The following is a 17,121-nucleotide window of genomic DNA, read 5'->3' as shown; positions in this document are numbered from 1 at the left end:
TGCACAAAGCAAAGCTCAAAGACATGATTGAATGAGTTTGGTGTGGATGAACGTGACTGGCCCACACAGAGCCCTGAACTCAGAACCCACTGAACATTTTTGTGATGAACTGGAGCAGACACTGTGGGTCAGGTCTTTCCATCCAACATCAGGGTCTGACCACACAAATGCTCCACTGCATGAATGGGCCAAAAAAATTCCCACAGAAAACCTCCAAAATCTTGTTGCTGTCTATGCATTTAGAATGTGATGTCATTAAAGTCTCTGTTGATGTGATGGTCATGTGGCCCAATACTTTTGTGCATATAGTGTCGACCAAACTGAACTTCATAGCATACAAATCTTTTCCTTTTAATTGTATAGTATGTCACAAAATGTGCAAATATATAGTCATTTACTTTTAATATATAGTAACAAAGGTGTAAAAAGAACAACACAAGAACATTTGATGTCAGCAGAGTTAAAGGGATACCAGGACGTTCTGAATGTGTTGGGTATTTGTATTATCCTTTAACAAATACCAGCTCAACATGAGGGAATTTCACCCAGAAAAATAGAAAAAATAATATAATTTTTTAAAAATTAAAACGAAGACTTGTTACTGAAAATGTTATTATTCTAATTTACACTTTTACCAAATAAATGTTAAAAACAAAACAAATAACTGCATTTAAAAAGCAATCTAAGAGCTTTCAGTGAAATGTAACAGGTGTTAAACAGAAAGGCTAAAATGGAGCTGTTCGACTTGAAAGCTCAATTTAAAATAAGCAATAGGTGCTCAGAAAGGAAAACCATCAAACATAACATGAAAAATAGCCAACACTTAAGTTTAGCTGGTTATACTGAAAAATCATTGTGCACTTTGGGTTTGTTTTTTTCCCCCCTTATTTCTCTTCCATAAAAGTTCAAAAACATCCTCCATGTTGTAGGTGCACGGCTGGAACTTCGCTGGTGTGACAAGATGCAGTACATAAGTACATCTATCAATGTCAAGGCAACCCTTTAAGAAAGGTGTGTCCATCACATACACCAAGTCAATAAGTACAAAAAACAAACAAATGAAACAACTACAAAGAAGCCTTCAGAGTTTTACCGCCACACTATCTGTGTGGTTGTACTTGGTTACTGCAGTGCTTTAGGCTAAATGCTAAGAACACCATGCTAGTTTATCATCTTCGTTTAGCATGTTGGCATGCTAACACTTCCTAATCAGCACTAAGTACACCTGAAGCTGATGACAACGTTGTAAATTCAGAAGATATTTGGTCATTAACCAATGCACTGGACAAACTGAATAGTCAGGGGACGCCCAGCATCTTACAACAATTCTTTCTGAGGGGACTGTGGATGACCAAATTTCCTGGCCTATATATCTAAAAGTTGCTCAGACATTTCAGTACAGACTAAAGCGATGGACCAACACTGCCTTTCCCAGAACCCCATTGGTAGCGTGGCTAAAAACATTTCCACAACAACAGAGAGAGCATTAACACACACAAATAAACCTTTTGGTGTACCACTTCATATATACCACTACATAAAGCTTCCTCAGTCAGCATAAAACCATTTGTCATAGCGACTCCAGAGCGAACTAATAAACTAACTGAGCATTCACACCGTCAAAAGCTTTCACTTAAAGAAAAGAATACTGGGACAATATTTCAGGTTATTTTAGTTAGCTTACATATATTATTATTATCACCACCTGGAGTAAGCAAGGAGGGGATAATGTATTTGGTCGTGTGTGCGTGTCTGCAGCTAATCTTGAATACTACTGGTCCCATCAGCACATTTTTTATGACGGTGTGCTCAAGGACCTCTTGTAGTTGCAGGGAGTTGACAGCGTTTGAAAACCTGATTTACTGACTGTGCTCCGCTTCAGTGGCTGGCAGGGGATACAAAGTGATCAGCTGCTACTTTGGAATCTGACTGGACAGACAGCCTGCCCTGCACTCCTTGTTCCCCACCCACAAGTCCACACCTGGTGGAGATCTGCAAGCTTCTTATTATATCGTCTTACTCTGGCTCATCTTTTTACTTCTGTTTTTTCATCCAGGTCGCGGGGGAGCTGGAGCCTATCCCAGCTGACTACAGGTGAGAGTCGCGGTTCACCCTGGACTGGTCGCCAGTCAATCGCAGGGCCAACACACAAAGACAGACAATCACACACTCTCACACTCACACCTAGGGGCAATGTAGAGTAGCCAATTAACCTAATGTGCATGTTTTTGGTATTGTGGGAGGAAGCCGGAGTACCTGGAGAAAACCCACGCAGGCACAGGGAGAACATGCAAACTCCACATAGAAGGGCCCAGACCGGGATTCGAACCTGGAACCCTCTTCCAGGTGCACCACCAACAAGTTTCATTTTGTCTACAATATGTCAAGTCTTCTGTATATTTTATGATGTCCCTATTTTCTAGTTTAAATGTATTTCACTTTACTATCTTTACGTCCTGTTGAGATCATTACATTAGTTATGAGTTGTCACTTACTGTGAGCACAGTCACGCACACCATTCTTTCAAAACAAATCCTATCTTCTGAAAACATTAACATGAATAAATATGAAATTAAAAAAAAGAGGAGTGAGGAGTATTAAAGTGATCTGTGGAGATCAGATGGGTGTGGCAACATACTGTATGTGAGAGAGAGCAGAAGAGGGAACGTAAAGCAGGCGTACGTGCTGGTGGACCCTGCAGCGGAGACAAGCAGGGTCTGAGTGCCGACGAGCTCAGACAGAGAGGGAAACAAAGCTGTTGTACTGCTCAATGTTTCTCTTCAGGATGTCAGAGCAGGGGCCCAGAACTCGCTCGAATCGCGGCCTGTCCAATTTGACACACTTGAGGGGTCCGCATGCGGCAACAGTGGCAGCACGGGGCCGGTTCATCAGCAGGGCGATCTCGCCTGTGGGACAAAGAAGAGACAACCGGTTACACGAGTAAAAGGTTCACACAAGCATATGGTGTCCTTCTTTGTTATTTTAAAATATTTGGGTTATGTTTCCACAACATGCATTTAATTCTAGCTGCCCATACAGCCAGACAATGTCAGGAACTACCTGGTCACTCTGAGACGTGTCTGTCAGGGTCTTATGTTTGTCTGACTTACCAAAGTAATCTGATGGTCCCAGTCTGCCGACCTCCACAAACTCCTCTTCCTCTGACCGCCTCTGAAGCACCGCTGCTGTCCCCTGTGAGCACAGCAGAAACATCTTGAACTACATATCCCAGAAATCAAAAGCACTTTTCAGAAAACCCACATCCAAGATGCACTGTGGACGACGGATTATACATCCCAGTTTCTTTAGAAAATAATCCACTGGAGATGAAGCGTTCGTTGACTGTGCAAGTTTTCACACAAAATATTAAAGTTACTGAAAACTGTTTAGGTTAGGATCATTCAGTTATTTCTGTAGAGCGCCAAGATCTTAAAAAAGTGAAGTAGCAAAGGGCCAACATTTAGATTTCCCATGTTTGACGTGTAAAGCTAGAAATTTAAATGTGTTAAAATAATGCTGGTGAAGATCCGAACAAAGTCTGTTTCAATGTTCGAGTGCTTAGTCTTTAAACATCCCTCCACATTAGGTTCTTCTCAAGTGTAATGTTTTTACTGCAGATCAAAACTATGGGCTTAAACTATGAGCCAAAGCTATCCATACTAGTACTGACACTGTGTCAATTGCGTGACTGACACGATGAACAAACATCTTTTCTTTTTAAATAAACTTTATCCTATATGTTCCAGGGACAAGGGACAGATTACAGCTGTTAAAGGGCTGGGTTTAGCTCACAGGCAGCCAGTTGAATAGGACTGTTTTCAGTTCAATTTATGTTCCACTAATGCTAAAGATATTAACCTGATTAGAGACTACGAGATTAAATTGAGGGTAATCTCTTCTTTCACAAATAGTACGTTGCATACTGAAATTGACGTCCAGTCTGGGCTGACTGGTGGTTCCAGATCAAAATGTCTACCTCCAGGATGATGAAGAACTCATCACCAGGCTCTCCTTGCACGACAATTTTCTGGCCGTCCTCAAACTGCACGGTTTCCAAGGCGTCAGCCACGGTCAGACGCTCCCACTTATCCAGAGACTCTGTTCAGGAGCAACAGTCAGTCAACAAATCCACTCTTCAGGATGTATCAGGGCAACTGCAAAGTGACGAATAACAGCTGACAATCTCACCTAAAATGGACACTTTGCTCAGGAACTCCTCATACATCTTGCGCTTTCTCAAGGTGCTCCCCTAAAAATAAGAAAAGTCCAACAAGAACCTGATCATAACTCTGATGTATGATTAAAAATATCTGCATAACAACTCATGATTTCTCATTATTTTTCGGTCTGTTTTGTCATTTATCAGCGCTGCACAGCTTACCATCAGTATTCTCCTATAGCTTTCTCTGTCGATGCCCCACAGTTTAACATTGGACTTGGCCCGAACTGTAGCTGCACGAGGGGTCCCATAGATCAAAGCCAGTTCCCCAAAACTACCTCCCTCACCAATGCTGGTCACCCATTCATTGTTCACATAGACCTGAAAGAAGATGGACAGCAGAAACCTGTGACTGGCCAGGTTGGTGCTGAGACATGTTTAACATCCATGCATTATAGCCACAATTTGGCAAAATGATGCCAGTCTGATACAAGTCTTTAATATCTCAACAAGAGTACAAGATAAAAAAAAACCCCAAAACATTCAATGAAGAGCCAGTTAAGTGAAAATAGACTGTTTTTCTTCCGTTTTAGTCGGTCATGTGCCCTCAACTTTACACAAAGCTGAAAAGTCAAGAGAAGTAATACAAACATCAAATCTGCAATTATTTGCTTAAAATATTTCCATTATATGACATATCTGGAATACAACTGTGGTCAAGAAGTCCAAGCTCTCTATTGCTGATAAAGATGCATTAATATTTTTGACCACATGGGGGCAGCAGAACAGACTAAGATGGACAACATGTCTCCACTTTCTCCCCCTGTACAAAAATGAAGGTAAAATATCCCAGATACGAGCGCTGCCATCTTTGGCCAACAACGCTGCTCCCTCACACTCCTCTGACCCAGTCATGAGCAAGACTCAGCTGTCAATCATGATGTTTATGAGGTTATGACTTGTATTGGAGAAACATAAGAAAGAGATCTTACGTCCATCTCTCCTTGGTCGATAACATAGAAGTTGTCTCCCTCATCACCTGGAACATGAGCAGGAAGAACAGGAATCTCATGAATGAATCAACAGAAGAAAAACACAGCCATCTCCATGAACAGTTATGTTAAAACTCACCCTGCTGGATGACTGTTTCTCCCGCAATGTAGTTGACAGAAAACATTGCGTCAAAAATGTCACTGGAGGGGCAGAAAATCAACTGATCAGCTGGAGATGATTTGAAAAGGATTGTTAAGCCACCAAACTGACTGGTGTTACTACCTTTTCTCATTGTCGTCCAAATGGGCAAACAGTACGTTCTTCTCCATGGCTTTGGACAGGGCAGCCATGCTCTTGTAATCTTTTGGGATGACCTTTGGTGAGAAGAAGCTTGTTCACATTGTTGTGTTACATTTCAGTGAATATTAACAGTGCCATATCTCTGAATCAAAATCAATATTGCTATGACCACACAAGTCAAACAGCTGGCAACATGGGCAACATTATCATTCATTTGGAGTCTTATTTGTATCTATCTGCTGAATGTCAGTCCAATTTTTAGCTTGGATTTAGTCTCCAACAACTGACTAAATGCTCAACTATGTTCACCAGAACACGACTGAACCACAATTATCTCTACATGTCTGCTGCTTGGTACTGAGCAGGTAGTGTAAGGTGGGTTTATTAGAAAGTTTCAGTGAAAACAGCTGCCTGAAGAAAAAAAAATCTAAAATAGGCTGAAATCACTACCTCATCAATACAAGCATCATTATACATCAACAATACACATTTTATCAGTAAACAGTACAACAGTAAAGTGCAAGTTATAACCACTCACCTTTTTCACATAGGAGGCAGCGTCTTCCTCAGTGTACACCTCGGCACTGATGGCTCCTCTCCGGCTTCGACCCCTCACCACGGGGTTCATGGGTGGAGAAACTTCATCCTCATGGGAGTCTGATCGCAAACTAGACTTGAGCTGTGAAGTCACCTGCTGGGCCTCCTCCTGCCGGTACACAAAACCACGCCTCAGGCATTAAAAGAAAAATAGACTGCTTATACAGAAAGCATGAATGCTCCTCATGATGGACACATAAATCTGCTAATATAAAACAAACCATCCATCCATTTTCTATATCACTTTATGCATGCCAGATCATGGGGTGGCTGGAGCCTATCCCAGCTGACAGGGAGAGGCGGGGTACACCCTGGACTGGCTGCCAGTCAATCACAGGGCTGACAGTACTTTCAATACTATCAAATACATATATTGGTATCGTTAAAAAAAGCATCAATATTTCGATACTTTTTCAATACCAATATTACTGTGTAATCTATATCAAAATCGAGTTTATTCCTAAATTTACCTCCTTGGTATATAGATGCATAACAATAAACACTGTATTGCAAAATTTGCATTGAAAATATAAAGAAAGATGAAAACAAGTATCGCAAGTGGTTTGACTGCAAACACTGTGATTGAGACATGGAGATGCTGATGGCCTGAGAGACATATTTCCCATGCTTGACATGCAGTTAGACAGGACAGTGATCCACCAAGAAGTGGAGCCAGGCAAGCTCATGCAGGAGAGCTGAGATGATGGTATTAAAGCGCTGAAGTTCACAAAAGGGATTCCTGAGGAGTCCAGGCGCTGTACGATGAAGTGCAGAGCCATCGTCTACAGAACTTGTCGCCCTATGGGTCGACTGCACAAGTTCAGGACTCGGTTGGCAAACATTTGCAGTTGCTGGTCTTTTTCTTTGTGTCAGCTGCTAACTGCTGCTAATTGCTTTTTTAAATTCCCCCACACATAGCACATAATCAACACGTTACGCCCCTTTTCCCTTGTGTCATCTCACTCTTTTCACAAAGACATCAATTAGGCTATTTTACTACCTACACTGCCAGCTCAGAGGGGCAGCAAAAATGTAATTCCCATTTACACAAGATGGTAAAAAGCAATAGCAGCGCAACATTCCTGCTGACAACAGGGCGTGTAAAAGGAGCTTTTGTATTCCAAAGCATCATTTCCAAACACCACTTAGCTCAGCCTGACTCTACTCGCTTTACCAGGTACTTTTCTCTACTTCATTTTCCACTGCAGATGGTACCCCCTCAACGTAAGAAGGATTATTTTTTGCTGATCTTCCTCGCAACCCTACACTCTTTCACTTTTCCATCCATGCCTTTGCAAACTTAACTGTCCTGAGTTTGGCTATGGACCAGAGTTTGTCATTGTTATAGTTCACCCTGGTGCCTGATGATATACAGCAGTCCTCCAAGAGGCTGATGTATGGTGTCACAACCTCTGTGTAATCATCCAAAACTGTAGCACTTCTGAAAACATCAAAGTCAGTACAGTCCAAACATCCTCGAAGATCATTCATAACTTCAATGTTCTGTTTTAATGTCTTCACAACAGGTTAACACAGCTTTCATTTTTGTCTATATGGACGAATTAGGCGGACCATGACGAGGACAGAGTGACCCAGTGCAAGGCTGGGAATGGTGCGATTGGCACTGTTGACTGTAATCTAACAATGATCCAAAATATTCTCCACTCTGGTCAGGCATTTAATGAACTGCATTTGGGAAGTTTATAGCTGAGATCTCCTCTTGTTATAACAGAGGACAAAGGAGTATAGATTTATGTGCTCATGACACTGATGTCAGAGAGCCTTTACTGCCACATGTGTCAGCACCCACCTTCTCCAGTCTTTCAAAGTGGTCCCTGAGAAAGGCCATGGGCCGGTCAGGTCGGGCCGTGCACAGCTGGATGATGCAGTCCTTGAGCAGCAGCTGGATGTTGTGCTTCTGAACATACTGCTCACACTCCCGGAGGCTCTGTTCCTCCTCGCTGCTCGTACCGCTTGATGCCATCTTTGTCTTATGACCTGGAAAAAAAAAATGAGATGGAAACAAGAACAATGTTTAAAAGTAGCAGATCGACAGAAGGAAAGCTCCCATCCTCTACAAAAAAATGGGATGGTGATAATACATCATGACTAGGTGAAAAAATATATATATATATCTTCCACACATCAATGTTTGGTGTTAGTTTGGTTATGTACAGTCAGACCCTAAATAAATGTCCACTCCCAAATTTGAAAAAATAAGAACCGTTGCAGCAAAGGTTTATCATTGCCTACACCACGACTGATTATCAAATGAGAAAAGACTAATTACACTGGGGCCCCAGACCTCCATTATGTGTTAGTCGGCTGCACATAACTTCTAATTAACTTTTAATTAATTGTACATTTGTTTACAAATTTTCTGTCTTTGATTTTCTTGATAGGAACAATTAGGATACACAAAGCACAAAGAGAGTGTAGAGAGCAGGTTAAAGTGGGCATGACAAAAGGTTTTAGCTCAGGGGCCCACTAACAGTTCAATGAGCCCGGGCCAAAACGGAAATGGTATTTCTTTTTTTGTGTGTGTGTGTTTTTTACAGTAAATTACATTTACAAAAGTACTGTACTTTTGTGATTCTGCACATTCAGTTATGTTACTAAACGTTGGTGTATCCCTGTTTCCGCTTAAATAAAAGATAGAGCAATTAAGGGGGCTTCACAAACTATTCATTCAGAACTTGGCTTCAATAGTTGCCACTCGCTGTCCGAATTGCTGACTTTGAGGAAAAACAACAGCCCAAAAAATTGAAAACAGCTTTAAATACACATTTTTATGGTATGGTTTCAGATCCATACATATTTATTAATTACTTTGGCTTAGATATTCAGCCAAAGGCTATTATTTTTCGCGGATAAAGGAGGTGATGCTGGCCAATCGGCTAACAGCTTTTTTCCTGAAACTATTGTTATCATATTCGCCCTTAAAAATGCACAATGTGTCGACATTTTCGTTGTTACTTGCAGAACTTTTACTTGCATTTTTTAGGACCAATATACCTCATGCAGGTAGTAGCAACTTCAGCCGTAGTACCGATACAGTACCGTCCCCTGACGAGCTGGGTAGCCAGATACCCAAACAGTTAACGTGCTCCGTTAGCCACATGAGTGAGTTAGGTTAAATGTAACGTTTTAACTATATTAACTCTAGATTAGTTAGCTAACGTTACTTTACGTTATTTGCGTTTTTATTCTGCGTAGGTAGGAGGAGAACACTACCAGCTTGTTGGCTATACATGAAACGTGAGTCAATGCGACCCTAATGAGAAGTTACTGTTATTACACCTGAGAACTTCTCATGAATAGCCATCTTGGATACTCAACACTCACATTAGCTTTGCGAGCTAACTGTTAGCATCAACAGTCCCGAATCAAAACAATGCGAAAAACACAGACAAACAAAGAAGAAGCTTTTCAACAAATTCATCCACAAAAGTGTGACAACTAACTATTCATACTGCAAACTGGAAGAAAATCCTCACCAAACATGAAATGACGTGCGCCCTGCTTGTTTTTCTTCTTGAATGTAGAGAAGCACCACTTCCTCTTGGATTGTTTCAGAATAAAAGTGTCCCTTCAAAAACAGTGTAAAAGCCACAGAAACGACCTGTAAAATCGCAAATACAAATTCTATAAAATCACGACAAGCCCTCGCATTTGGTTAAAATATACTGAAAATGGAAACTGTTGCTTCTTTCGGGCGTAAAATCTTTTTGGTTTAAGCTTTAAGCCACTTTGGCGTTAACACAGTCAATCGTGAAAACAACTAGTCGATCAACAGTAGATAATTATTCGTCAATTATTTTAACGATTAACTGATGGTTTCAAAATATATATATATATATATATATATATATATATATATATGTGTGTGTGTGTATGAGGATTTTCTGCTCCCGTGTTTTTTGTGTAATGTCTGGGATTTTGGACTGTTGATCGGACAAAATAAATAAGTCAACGGCAAATTAATGGATAGTTGTTTGTTGCAGTCCAAAACATGTAAATTTCTTTTACATATTTATTTATTTATTTAGCTGTTTGCTAGAATAACTGGTTGTGTACATGTGTTTAGAGATCGCGGTTTATCACACGATCGCACAGCTCCAGAGGAGGTGCTTGCTCAACAGCTATTAGCAGACACACCCACCTTTCTTCACCTCCCTTCAGTGAAACCACTGCCTCATCCTTCACCCAGACTGCACAGCTCCATTCGTGTTGACTGGCCAGAGTCCACGGATACAGGCCTGCACCTCTCACCCCCTCCCTTCCACGACCACGAACTCAACCGGATCACATATATAGAGGACAGGTAAGTAATGACCTTAGCTCTTGTTGTTTTTATCTGGCCATAAAACTGGCCATCTTGTCAAAACAACTCTTAAGAAAAGTAATATTAAACTGCAGACATTCAGATCTGTCTAAAAGATGTTGCTTCTCATCAGTATTTATCTACTTACTTTTGTCCATTTTACAAGGCAGAGTAAAAACAACAGAAGTACTTCTATGTAAAAGGCTGATGTAAAATAGTGTCTTCTTTAGCTCAAAGCCTTTCAGACTGTTTTAAATTAACAAATCCAGGGTTTGTTCCCTCCGTTCACATTTAGGTTCGCATTAGAGGGCACAGAAAACTACAGACGTGACAGTAAAAGCATGTTTGCGCAGTGTGCACCACACCTGATAAAGGTGTACTCTTATCTCACAATCATTACTCACCTCGCTTCCAGTGACTTAAAGGAAGCATTGTTGCACACACTAAACTCATAAACACAAGCTGTGAGTGTGCCCATAAAGTGGATTAACCAGATCTTCAGATGAAACTTCCCATTATTCAACCAAATCTCTTGACAGGATTTTAGAACGCAAGTAAGTATGAAAATCTAAGACTTTCATCATGCGGATGGTTTCTCAGTGCAAAAACACAACAATCTAGCTGTGCTGTGCTAGCTTTTTTGAAAAAATCGTGTTTGTCTACAAAATGTCTCACTGTCCTCCTCCCTGCTCTCATCCTGGGACCCACAGCAGGACATCTACAGACCTGTTGTGACAGCAGCTACATTCCAGCAGCCTCTCCTGCCTCTGTACAGACATGTCACTCTACAGTTTTGGCCTGGAGCCACTCTCCTGCCACGCCTGGAACAAAGACAGGACACGTAGGTGAAACATCAACTTGGATGCGTTTCCTTTTATAGTAACGCATGCAGTTTGTGTGTGTAAGACATCACATTCCTGAATTCTTTCTCTATAACCTATGGGTTCCATAAAGGGTGGGACCACACTTTCAGTGCAGAATGCAGATACATTTTCTCCCTCCTCTAATTGCGTTAATGTTGCCTGGAGAACCACAGGGAATCTGATTATCAATACAGAAAATGGACTCAAAGAGCATTTCTTCATGTCTCTGACTGCACTTCAGTTCCGCTGCAGTTTTTGTACTTCGCATTACATTTATTGTTGGACTATCGATAAGGTGTTTTGCACACTGTACGTCAGACCTTGCTACCATTCTAATACATTTGTATTTCTACATAAACAGCGGTAACATTTTGTGCACATCTGTTTCTATAAAGAGATTGCAGTTAGTCCGAACAACAATGTGGTGAACGTCTATGAGAAGAAAGGCAAAGACTGGGTCAAGATCCACGAGCTGACTGAGCACAGTGGACGAATCACAGGTACAGTGCCTTACATCAGAAAACAACGACTGAAGGAAAGGTGGGGTGTGACGTGTTTGACAACATACTGAAGAATATGAAACAATGGGCCCTCATGGCCTTAAAGCTCATGGTCCCAAAAGTCTCCCAAAAGTCTCAGCTTTACTATGCGTCAACTGTTTCTTTGTAATTTAATGAAATGAAATTTGGAGAGTAAGGGTTTGTTTTTGACCTTGGTCATAATGATTTGCTAACAGGCTTCAGTCATTGTCATTCCGGTAGCTTCTTTCAGGAACTTTCAGTCATATCTCACAGTTTTCATCAGTGAATGGAGTTTGCTCAGTTGTCATCACTGTCATCATTGGGTCTAAGAGGGGCCAACAATTTAATCTAATTTGCGTTAGCATCCACAATCTACACACATTTCTGTTCTTCTCAGGTAAAATATGTTTCTTGCATCCTTTGACACTTGAATAGAGCTCCATCACTGTATCCACAGGCATTGACTGGGCCCCACAGTCCAATCGCATTGTGACTTGCGCCTCTGACCGCAATGCCTATGTATGGACCCTGAAGGATGGTGTATGGAAGCCCACGCTTGTCCTGGTGCGCATCAACCGCGCAGCCACTTGTGTCAAGTGGTCACCACAGGAGAACAAATTCGCCCTGGGTAGCGGAGCTCGTCTCATATCTGTCTGTTACTTTGAGAAGGAGAACGACTGGTGAGCATTACATGAACCCATCTGTACTGTTCCAGTTTTGTACATTAGACTTAAATTGGTATTAGTTCTGAATGCCAAGATTACTAACTTCAGTAGTAAGTGAGCCTCAGGATGGTGATGCCAGTCAATAAGCCGAGACATCAGACGCAATGACTCTTACTTCTTACATGATACAAATTGCCATGACACTTTCAAAGCACATTCAAATACTTTTTTTTTTTTTTTTTTTTTAACATTCTCCTTCCCTTTCAGGTGGCTGAGTAAGCACATCAAAAAGTCTGTTCGCTCCACAGTCCTGAGTCTGGACTGGCATCCAAACAACATCCTACTGGCAGCTGGGTCTGCAGATTTCCACTGCAGGTGGGACAACCAGCAAAATTGTGATTTTAAAGAAGGGAAGCAGAATGAAATGATATATTAACCTTCATTTGTGAAAACCAGAAAACACACTGCTTTATGTATGAGACCGGAGCAGATACACCCCGGAGATCACTGGTACCTGTGAATGTGGATAGTAATATGGAGTCAGCACTGATCTTTACCACCATCTACGGGATTTTAGCATGTATGACATTTATTCCACCAAGGCTAAATACTCTTTTCTTTTGTGCAGCTTAACAAGCCAACGACACAAAATCGATCTTGTGAGAATGTAGCAGCAAAACTCCTTAGCAAAGCACTGTCTATTTACACCTCCACAAACATTATGAAACTGAATACTTAAGTACTATGTTGTTAAAGGTTCATAATGAATCTGGACTTGCTGTGTGTCGGTTTGACTTTATGAATGACCACAAACACGTTTTCTCACAGGTTAGATGCGAACCGATAAATATCCCCAAGTACTTAAAGTTTGAAAGAATTTGAACCTCTTCACCCATCATAAAGATTTTATGAACATCTTTCCCTCTGAATGAAAAATACATACATGCAGTCTTGCTCACTTGCTCACTCACCTGCACTACAGTGGGACTGCTGCTGTGGGACCCATTGTTGTGTCCCATAGCATGACGTGGGATCTGTATGTTTTGCTTCTCAGGATTTTCTCAGCCTACATCAAGGACATTGAGGACAAGCCTGGACCCACTGCCTGGGGAGCCAAAATGCCTTTTGGGGAGATGCTGCTGGAGCATAAAGAATGCGACGGCTGGGTGCACAGTGTCTCCTTCTCCCCCAGCGGAGACCAGCTGGCCTGGGTGGCCCACAACAGCAGCGTCACTGTGGCTGATGCTGCCCAGGGGAAAAAGTGAGCACTGCAGTCGAGAAACTTGTTGCATCATTATGATCAGTATTAATATTCAGCTAAAATGGAGATAAAGTATCTACTTTGATTTGAAAAGTGTCTTTCACAAATGGATCAGTGAGTAGTTAACTGCCACCAGGTTCCATTCCCAACATAAAGATACGTGGAAAATTAGATTAAATTAAAGTTTTTATATCTTTATTTTCATAAAATCTTTGTACCAAATGACTTTGTGTACATAATTTGATGTTGGTATCTGGTGACATTATAACACCTCCACCTTTCTAATACCTCTGTAAATACAGGGTAACCCAGCTGACCACAAACCATCTGCCGCTACTGAGCGTCCTCTATGTCAGCCCCACTGAGATTGTTGCTGCGGTAACTATTACTTCTATACAGTACCTTTAGCTACTCTACAGCCACATTGTTGGGATTCACCTTCCTTATGGGGACAAGCACAAGGCAAAACAATGTAAAAGGTTCATTGATAAGGCAAAGACTTGGTCAAAATTATCAGTTCAAATGGTCATGAGTCTGACTGGCTTAAAATTTTTCACAGTTCATCCTTAGTAGTCCCAGAAAGAATATTTCTCCAGGTGGACCTACATGCAAATCACACATTTCTATTAAGAATTTCTGTAATATAAACTAAACAGAGACTAGCATGGGAACATAGTAGATCATTAACAGCTAAGCAACATTTTGCTGAGTGTCTGGATGTGTCAATAGGCAACTGTTTGCTAAAGCATTACTGATGTCAACTTTTTAAGGTGACAGCTATGTTAATGTTGTGTTTTTAGCTTGTTTCTGCCCCCAGGTGGGCAAAAATTAAAAAGTAGTAATAGTATAATGTAAGTAGATTTCTAAAGTACAGTAAATAAAGAAATTTCTTCCATGGCAGTATAACAACAAACATTTTTAAAACTGAATATCCACATTCATCAGCAACAACAGTCATGAGTAATGTAAGCCTGTAGCTTTATCAAATTTTCCTCTCTTATTGTGAAAAAAAATAAGAATTTGAGGAAAAACAATTATCAGAAGGCATTAGTAATATTACAAATGACTGTATGTTCGTGTGTGGAATTCTTACAGTAATGAAGTAAAAGGCAGATTGTTAGTAAGCCTCGTAGTATTTGACTATTGGACTGAAGTTTGTCATTAGGACACTACTGTAATGGCTAAAAAAATACAATCCCAGTGCACAATTTCTTTTGTCTTCCTATTGGTAAAACACAGAAAATGAACTCCTCAAAATGTATCCCTTGTGATTGCTGTTATTTGACAACCCAAATGTTTTTCCTGTCAGGGTCATGACTGTTGCCCCTACCAGTTCACTTACAAGGGTCCAGGCACCCTGGAGTTTGTGAAGAAGCTGGACATCCCCAAGCAGACCTCAAAGGGGAGCATGTCAGCCATGCAACATTTCCGCAACCTGGACAAGAAGGCCACTGAGGAAGACAGCAATGAACTGGGAACCCTTCACCAGAATAGCATCACGTAAGGGCCACTGATCTGCCAATGAAGTTATAATGCAGCCATTAGAAGGACGTTTCAAATGTGTTGACAGTCACTTTTGTGAGTCTTGTGTGCATGTGTTGTGCTGTGTGCTGCAGGCAGCTGCGTGTTGTATCTGGGGACAGAGCCAAAGTGGACAAGTACAGCAGTGTGGGTCTGGATGGAGCCATGATCATCTGGGATTTTAAGGTACATGTGTCAAACTCTGTCTTCAATACAAACACGAAGCTGTATTTTTAAAAGTTGACGGTGAGCATTATTACTCAGTTGTGTTTTGAAGCATTAATAGTAAAATGTGTTTAAGATGAACCCTCTTTAGTATTTTAAGTGTACAGGTTAGCTGTGGTTGGAATCTGGACTCAACTGTGTGACAAGTCACCATATCATCAGCAAATCACCACTCAGCGATAAAAAAAAAAGTAGATTAGTCACAGTTAATGTACGCTGAAATCAGTTTAGCCACAGGTATAGAGAAAAATGATATTTAAGTGATAGTTGTGAAATGTGTCTTGTGAATAATGCCACTCAGGCTTTTTCATGCTGATTACATTCTGAACCTGATAAAATGTTCAGTACTGAACGTCTGTGCCTGGTATCAGCATTATCAGCTGCAACCCAAACATACTGTGACATAATTTACTGCTATCTGCCATGTAGGATCAATTCTAACATGTCTGTATTGTTATTGTGCAGCACTGAGACTCCACAGGCTGTCGGTCCTCGAGGATTCAGATGCTGAACTGACAACTCATGCGTGTATCAATCACTCTTCTGTGGAATAAAGCCACGTGCCTAAGTATGGAGCCAATGATGTGTTTTTTGAGTAACTGGAAAACAATGTCAGCATGTGTGTTTTGTTCTATTTGTCAGGAGAGAATTATTTTGAATAAAAAGGATATTTACAGGACAGGCGATGTGGTGTAATGACGTGTTCTTCACATTTCTGTGTTGTGTATGCAGTGCATTGTCATTTTTACTTCGATGTGTCATAGGTTGTTGCCCTATGTTTGTGTCGTTATTCCACTGCCACTGTTTTGCTTCCTCTTAAAGGGGTATTTCATCAAACTTGCACACAAGTGCCATCAGCGATTGGTGCCACTCAGCCGAAGGAAACTATTGGAATATTTCTTCTGTGGCTCTGAAGATCCTTCTCAAAGTTTAAGAAGATAACGCTGGAAATGTCATCTTGATTATGATGACATCTTCATCAAACGTACATGACCAAACCTCTTTCGTTTCTGTGTTTTTATAAATCTTTAAAAGATACGAGATTCATACCCTTACTACATAAAACCATATTGTAAATCCATCCATCCATCCATTTTCTATACCGCTTATCCGTCAGGGTCGCGGGGGAGCTGGAGCCTATCCCACCATGTTGTAAATGAACTTACAAATATTTTAAATATCAGAAGGTCATAGGTTATCCAGTACAGTCACATGCCTTGCTACTGTCCCCCACTGGGTTCTTGTTGATAAAGGTGGACAAAGGGCCAACAGTGCTATTAAGGGGATTTGCAGAATAGACACCTGCCAAATAAGACAGCGGGGCTTGAGATCTCTTGACATCTTCATCACACGATAATGAATCATGTCGGTTTAATTAAACTGATCGTCGTGGCTGCTTCGTTTTGGGAATGTTTAATTACGTTTGAATTCTTCAGAGAGAAACCCATTCAAAACCTCATTATAAAGTGCGTCATTTGATGTGCGCGTAAGCCAGCTGGCTCACATTAATAATACCGTCTGTTTTAATGAACAATGTCCAGAAACCACCAATTCAACTTGAAAATTACTCAATCACGGGTTCAGAGGCTGTGTATGCCACTTTTAACTCAAACAGCTGCCAAATGTAACTATGTTTTACGAGAGAATTGCTGTCCACTGACGATGAATAGATTTGGAAAACGTGACATTGTA

General features: G+C 40.9%; 2 protein-coding genes across 3 annotated transcripts; one reads left to right on the top strand and one right to left on the bottom strand.

Moving 5' to 3' along the window:
- Positions 1 to 335: 335 nt before the first annotated feature.
- Positions 336 to 9,690, bottom strand: prkar1aa (protein kinase, cAMP-dependent, regulatory, type I, alpha (tissue specific extinguisher 1) a). 2 transcript variants are annotated; one of them, XM_046414482.1, is made up of 11 exons: positions 9,547 to 9,690; positions 7,860 to 8,047; positions 5,991 to 6,158; positions 5,435 to 5,526; positions 5,291 to 5,352; positions 5,152 to 5,198; positions 4,382 to 4,540; positions 4,189 to 4,249; positions 3,977 to 4,098; positions 3,111 to 3,192; positions 336 to 2,906 (listed from the first exon to the last, which is right to left on the bottom strand). In XM_046414482.1, the coding sequence occupies exons 1-11, from the start codon at positions 9,551 to 9,553 to the stop codon at positions 2,734 to 2,736; spliced, it is 1,161 nt and encodes a 386-aa protein (XP_046270438.1). In that variant the 5' UTR covers positions 9,554 to 9,690; the 3' UTR covers positions 336 to 2,733. The 2 variants fall into 2 exon arrangements, with proteins under 2 accessions (XP_046270438.1, XP_046270440.1); XM_046414484.1 differs by lacking the exon at positions 9,547 to 9,690 and adding an exon at positions 9,395 to 9,517.
- Positions 9,691 to 10,216: 526 nt separating this feature from the next.
- On the top strand, positions 10,217 to 16,108 carry zgc:86896 (uncharacterized protein LOC415190 homolog). Its single transcript, XM_046416339.1, has 10 exons — positions 10,217 to 10,373; positions 11,084 to 11,214; positions 11,632 to 11,736; positions 12,215 to 12,437; positions 12,690 to 12,797; positions 13,477 to 13,683; positions 13,986 to 14,061; positions 14,993 to 15,183; positions 15,300 to 15,390; positions 15,895 to 16,108. Exons 2-10 carry the CDS (start codon positions 11,151 to 11,153, stop codon positions 15,898 to 15,900), a joined length of 1,071 nt encoding a protein of 356 aa, XP_046272295.1. The 5' UTR covers positions 10,217 to 10,373; positions 11,084 to 11,150; the 3' UTR covers positions 15,901 to 16,108.
- The last annotated feature ends 1,013 nt before the right edge of the window (positions 16,109 to 17,121 follow it).

This window comes from Scatophagus argus, chromosome 16, assembly GCF_020382885.2.
Source record: "Scatophagus argus isolate fScaArg1 chromosome 16, fScaArg1.pri, whole genome shotgun sequence".
NCBI classification, from domain to species: Eukaryota; Metazoa; Chordata; class Actinopteri; family Scatophagidae; genus Scatophagus; species Scatophagus argus.
Note: the sequence above shows the minus strand (reverse complement) of the source record. Positions and strands in the feature narration are given on the sequence as shown.

Excerpts from the sequence above, each read along its gene's own strand:
- prkar1aa (XM_046414482.1), bottom strand. Across the intron at positions 4,250-4,381 it reads GCTATAGGAGAATACTGATG|GGGAGCACCTTGAGAAAGCG; the intron begins GTAAGCTGTGCA and ends TCTTATTTTTAG. Across the intron at positions 4,099-4,188 it reads GAGCAAAGTGTCCATTTTAG|AGTCTCTGGATAAGTGGGAG; the intron begins GTGAGATTGTCA and ends GCTCCTGAACAG.
- zgc:86896 (XM_046416339.1), top strand. The coding sequence starts at position 11,151 with ATGTCACTCTACAGTTTTGGCCTGGAGCCACTCTCCTGCCACGCCTGG. Across the intron at positions 11,215-11,631 it reads CTGGAACAAAGACAGGACAC|AGATTGCAGTTAGTCCGAAC; the intron begins GTAGGTGAAACA and ends GTTTCTATAAAG. Across the intron at positions 14,062-14,992 it reads CCACTGAGATTGTTGCTGCG|GGTCATGACTGTTGCCCCTA; the intron begins GTAACTATTACT and ends TTTTCCTGTCAG.